Consider the following 6,306-nt stretch of genomic DNA (forward strand, 5'->3'; position numbering starts at 1 on the left):
GGCGAGGGAGGGCCCGGCCGGGGCGCGGATGCCGGGCGGCTGCGCGCACGGGGAGCTGCGCGTCCGCTCCTCCCCGCCGCGGCCACCATGGCCAGTGGCAGGCGCCAGGGCTGCGAGGACGAGGAAACTCTGAAGAAGTTGCTCGTCAGGCTGAACAATGTGCAGGAAGGGAAGCAGATAGACACGCTGGTGCAGACCCTGGAGGACTTGCTGGTGTTCACCTTCTCCGAGCGCGGTAGGCGGCGGGCCGCGTCCGCGCGCGCGCACCCTCCTGCCCCGCGGTCCGTCCGCCCGGACGCGCCGCCGCCGCCCCCTGCGCCTCCCCGGGGCCAAGGGGGCGCTCACCTCCGCGGCCTTTCCGCACCGCGCGGGGGTGCTTGCTGTGGATGGTGACTCTGCTTCTTTTCCTCCACCCCTTGTTTTCCAGCCTCCAACTTGTTTGAAGGCAAAAACTTCCACGTGCCTCTGCTGATCGTCCTGGACTCCTACATGAGAGTGGCCAGCGTGCAGCAGGTAACGGAGCGGTTGGCGCAGCTCGCCGTGCCCCTCCTGTCGGTGAAGCCAGGCCGTCCGTCCGTCCGGGCAGACGTGCCTGGAGTTGCCGGTCACTTTCTTGAGATTTGCTCTGGCCAGCCGCTGACTGGGCTTTTAGGATGGCAGCCTCATCACTAGGCGGTGTTAATAGAGTAAAAGCGCCCACTACGGGGTCCCTTGCCTTTACAAGTCGCTTTATAAGCCTGGCTGAGAATTTGCACAATGGTGGGAGCAGAGTAAAAATAGGCTGAGGTTCAGTTCTGTTATTGGCAGAATGAGTTCATTAGTGGTTAGGGCCAGCTATTCCAAGAATCTTCCCAATGTGCAGCGTGGCCTACATAGCGCACTGCTGTGGAGTTTGGGGAAGGGGAGTGCTTAGCAGTGCCGGAACACGATGAAGTCACTGGCAAACTCTCCTAGCTTTCAGCCTCATGGTGTTCGAAGACAGATGCTAACCTTGTTCAACTGTACTATACCTTGCAGCATAATCTAAAAGGAGTGATGCCGAGGGTTCCCCTTGGGTTCAGATGTTTGCTTTGCCACAGTGTATTATGAATGTAAAAGTGTAAATCCACACACAGTCCAGAAATGTGTAAAATTCCGTGGTTATATTTAAAAAGCAGTGCTAAGATGATAATAAGGATGATTTATTGAAGTCAAGACAAAATTTCTGCCCAAGGTGCTAAGTTCCTTTAGAGCACTTTGAGATTTGGGGACCTGACAAAAGTTTTATCAGGTGCACGCTGAGCACTCAGGGAAAGAGAATGGGGCTTGAGCTCCACGGAGGTGCAGTCAGAAGGCTCATGGTTCTTTTTTTTTTTTCTTTTTTAAACCAATGTTTTTTTAATATTCAAGAGGCTAGATGGAGGTAAGAACCATCTCGACCTCTAAGTTGGTGCCCATCTTTTTCATTTTATGGTCTCTCTGTACCTTGCTGTATCTAGCGTTGGTGAACACTGTCTAGCTTTCTTGAGATCAGGACTTTCTATCTGGAATAAATATGTTTCTTTTTCTTCAACAGTGAAATATTTCTCATTCGACTGTAGATTTTCAGGTTGCTTACAAAGGAAATCAAGAAAAGAGAGAGGAATAATAAAAATGCTATTCTTTTTAGCACTCATGGGCAGAGTGGTAAATCAGCTCTGACCCACCTCAGCTTTCTTCCTCGCCTCTGCTTTGTGGTCCGGTGTCTCCCTTCCAAGGCTGTGCACTTGGCCGGGCCTGCTGCTCTCTTCCTTCTGGTCAGGACGGTTGGGCCCTGTCAGCCTTGGTCTTCAGCGTCTGAAGGACACAGTGCCAGGCTGGAGAGCCCACGGGAGCCTGGCACATACCCACTGTTTATGTTTTCAGGGCTGGGCATTGAACCGTGGTCCTTGCACATGCTGAGCAAGCATTCTACTACTGAGCTTTGTCCCCTGCCGCCATAATTCTTAAAGCTTAGACACTTCTCGAGCCTCCGCACTCAGTTTGTCGGGAGTAGTTATAACTATCACTCAGCATCCTTGCTCAGAGCAGATCAGAGACAAAATATGCTAGGGTATAAGGAAGCATCTTTTTGCCTGGTCATTTAATGAACTAGAAGTTTTAGGTTTAGCATCGTATGTGTGTATATCTGTAAATCGTGTATGTGAAACCATTTGGTTCTCACTGGAATCCTATTGCCTTCACAGAAGTCTTACCAGATACTTTACCCAGATAGGGGCACAGTAGGGTGGGTTTTTCTTTTTTGAGGGTCTCAGAGCTTGTGGCAGCCAGAACTCAAGGGTTCTCACACCTTCAAGATGCCTGTCCATCATACAGACCATTCATAGGAGCTGACTTCACAAGCTTTGGGCATACGAAAATAAAAACTACAATAGTTTGAAAGAAATACTATGGGCATGCTGGCAATTTTGATTCTCTTTGGTCTTACCAGAGGGATGTAAACAAGGATCTCTTCCTATTGATAGTTTGAAAGTCCATTTGAAAGTAATTTTTCCCTTTACATTCCTACAATTAGTATAGTAACTGGAATGGTTGTTCTTTAATGGTTCATGTGTTCATTTAGCTGAAAGAGCTTGATTAAAACTTCTCAGTGAATATAAGGAGTTAAATAAATTACTTTTCAGAAATAAATGTTAAGGTTTGTTCCCAGAAGTCCTAAAACATTATATTCCCAGAGTCTGAGTTTTTCTTTGCAAAATGTTTTTAAATTTATTAGTGCTTTTCAGTAAACGACAGCCATTGGAGAATTGTGAGCCTAGCTGCTGTTTGCTTTTTTCTTCCTGCCAGTCATTTTCTGTCCCCTCAGTTTTTCTTTCCCTCACAGTTTCAACATTTAAGGGACAGCAGAATAACTGAAGTTCACTACATTTGCCTTGATCCAGACTTTCTCACGTGCATTAAATGCTTGAGTTTATAGAAAAATTATAATAAAGTAAAGCTACCAATTATATGTGAACTGCGCAGGATGAGAAAGGGCTTTGAAAGATAAGTTTTCAGTCCAGTAGATTAACGGAACAGTTATGGCCTGAGCATGGCTACTTCAGTCCCATTTCATCGCAGAAATGCCGCAGAGTGGCTGTGGGCTCACTTGCGTTTTGCAGATGCCAGTCATTGATGCTGCCGCTTTACCAACCCAAACAACACGGGTTTTCTCCTTGAGTAAGATGTACAGGTACAGATGTGGGCTTAACATCTTACGTGCTTTTTTTCGCCACTACTACAAGCTCTTCAGAGTGTTATTTTCTTAAATGCATGGCGAGGAGAGTCTCAGTGTATCTTATGAAAGCTCAAAAATAGCTGGTTTCTATGACAGCTTATGTGGGGGATGATGTCCTACTTAAACTTATGCAAAAATAGCTGTTAGAAATTGCTGCCTTTTAAACTAATTTGGACTTACATAAAAGGAAGCAGCGACAAAGTAAAGCAATTCATCCTTAATTTGAAAAGTAACTCTGTAAAGATATCCCATTACAAATAATACTGTAAAGAGATGTTGTTCGTGGTTATATTTATGAGGTAGTTGTTTAATCCTTCTTGTTTATTTCTTGCTCAATGCATGTGAATTCATTGCTCAGTCCTTCAGCTCTGTATCGTTCAAAGCCACTTGAGGATCCAGTCTTTCCCTTTTTTTTAATATGCATCTCATCTTACCCATCAACACTTCACTTCTTTGTGGTACTCTAGAATTTCCTCGTAGCTCATCAGGTTTAGAAAGTTCTTTTGCAATCTGACTCAGGTCTTGTTCTCCATATTGTGTCTTTCTGTGTGTAACTCCAGCTTCTGGCAGGGCTTCCTTGCAGGATTTATAGCATCTTGACATGTACCACATATCATACTTGGGCACCTTTTCATTACTCATAGATGCTACATTTATAAGCATTTTTGGGTTTTGTTTTGTTTCCTTCCTGACCATCTCAAGGATGGTCCTGTAACATAAAGAACTGAAGATACCATACATTTATAGATACTTTATACAGTAGGAAGAGTGGGTTGAATTTAATCTCTTGGAATCAGGACCTTATTTTATTTTATTTTTTAGAGTGAAGAGCCACTTTTCCAAGTTGGCATCCTGTGTAAATGGACTGAGTGAAGATGTATTTAGAATGTACCCATAAGTCTATCTTACACTTGGAAATGTGGAAGAACTTAAGGATACTTGTGATTTCTACACCTCACTGGTTTAAAGTTAGACACTGTAGAGAAATAAAAAGGGGGTCATGAGGAATTCTACTTCCTCTCTATATTAATTCCCTGTTCTACTTTTCCTGTAACAGTAGATTCACTCAGAGTAGCAGTGCCGTTTCTTTTGCCAGTGCTAGTCTAGCCCCAAATAATTTGAGGACCAATCATTTCTGATAATTTATACATCGCCACTAAAATCTCCAATTTTCCCTAATTTTTCATTGCAGGTTATATTATTCTCACTATCATTAAAATACTAAACACTTGGAAGACATTCTGGTAGATGTGTGTTTATTTTTATTTTTTATTTTTTGGTGGAACTGGGGATTGAACTCAGGCCATTGAGCTTGCCAGGGAAGCGCTTATTCTACTGAGCTATCTCCCCAGCCCCTAGATATATATTTAAAAAGTACTAAGATGAGATTATAGCTCTTATTGCAGTTAATAATTTTAGTTTGGCCTCTGAAACAATTTTTGTAGGCTTTATTTAGAATATATATATATATGTATATGTATATGTATAATTATTTTCTTCTTCATCAATTAGAAATGTTATGATTTTTTTGTATGCTCTTCTGGTATTTTTTAGATCAATATAGATTCTAAGAATATTATTTGCTTGTGTTTGTCAGTAAGTATTTTAGGGAAATGGTATTTTAAAAGTTATTTAAAATTGTTTCCTAAGAAAGAAGTGATTATGTTTGAATGCGTGTGTTCCAGTAACATCCTGTACAATATGGCTGTTTGCCTTTCTTGCTTTTAGGTGGGTTGGTCACTCCTATGCAGGTTAATAGAGGTCTGCCCAGGTACGATGCAAAGCTTGATGGGCCCGCAGGATATCGGGAATGACTGGGAAGTCCTCGGGGTACACCAGTGAGTATGGAAGACGAGTAGAAGCAAATTGCACTGAACATTCATGCACACACATGGCAGCCTTTCTCATTCTACATTCTGTTTCCAGCCCCGGTGAATTCTTTCCAAATACAGATATGTTTTTCCTTGGATCAGTAGTTTGCATTTGTAGGAAGGTATAAACTCAGAAGTTTGAACTAGAAAACTAACATTGGTGGTAAAATGTCAAGTGATATTACTTTAGTAATATAATCCAACAATTATATAATTGGTTAATTTGTAGTGACTTTTTTTTGGTACCTGGAACTGAACTCAGATCTAGTGCTTGCCAGGCAAGCACTTGTGCTGTTGAGCTATATCCCTGACACTTTGTTGATTTTTCATGACTGCTTAATGATTCAAACCAAGAAGAGCTTTTTAAAAAAGTTTCTTTTTCTTTTTCTTTCTTTTTTTTTGTACCAAGGACTGAACTCAGGACTTTGCGCTTGTCAAGCTTTTTTTTTTTTTTTTTTTTAAGTTCTAATGCTTTTTGCTTTTCAACAGTGGAACCAACACAAATTACTAGTTCTTGAAATGTAAGAACTGTAAATTTAATTCTATAAGTAGTAATTTAGAAGTTTATGGTTCACCGTCTTTAGTTGGTATGCTTATGTATATTCATACATGTGTATTTAGTGAGTTTACACTATGGCTTTCAAAAAGAAGAAAAACAGGAAAATTCCTTTTGGTACATGGGTAGCCAGAACTTGATAGCTATTTTGCTGGCTATGGCTTTTGTAATTTGCAGCATCATGGCTTTTTAAATGAAATAGCTTTTTATTTATAATTAGTTAAGAAAAAGTTTTCTGAGAAAAAAATGCGTTTCAAGGAAAGTCGTTTTTATAATTTAATCCTTTGACACTGAAGAAGTATCTCTTGCCATTAACTTTAATTTTATTCAGTCAGTAGTATCACTTTACTACAGAGAATGCAACTTTGAATTTTGCTTCTAATGGCATATTGCTTGAGAAAAAAACAATTGATGCAAAACTGACTTTTATGTCTTTGTGTTTTCTCTTAGTATCAAAAAAGCAGAGCTATGTATATTTTATACATGGACATTAAGATGTGAATAGAGTCATTTTGGCATCTTTAATTTTGGTTTGTTCTCTAAAACTACCTATCAGGGCCCGGGGAAGTAGCTCAGTGGTTTACACATCTGCCTGGCAAGCACAAGGTCCTTAGTTTGATCCCAGTACCAAAAAAAAAAAAAAA

At 41.2% G+C, this 6,306-nt stretch overlaps 1 protein-coding gene across 1 annotated transcript in view; it reads left to right on the plus strand.

Annotated features, from left to right (window-relative positions):
- The first annotated feature begins 8 nt into the window (after window positions 1–8).
- Window positions 9–6,306, plus strand: part of Lrrk2 (leucine rich repeat kinase 2) — a 155,425-nt gene continuing 149,127 nt past the window's right edge. Inside the window, exons 1-3 of the mRNA XM_023708602.1 lie at window positions 9–235; window positions 428–513; window positions 4,964–5,073. Coding sequence (XP_023564370.1) covers window positions 88–235; window positions 428–513; window positions 4,964–5,073 — 344 coding nt within the window. The 5' untranslated portion in view covers window positions 9–87. The remainder of the gene's footprint in view (window positions 236–427; window positions 514–4,963; window positions 5,074–6,306) is intronic.

This window comes from Octodon degus, unplaced genomic scaffold (genome assembly GCF_000260255.1).
Source record: "Octodon degus isolate 3935 unplaced genomic scaffold, OctDeg1.0 scaffold00409, whole genome shotgun sequence".
In the NCBI taxonomy this organism is placed as follows: Eukaryota; Metazoa; Chordata; class Mammalia; order Rodentia; family Octodontidae; genus Octodon; species Octodon degus.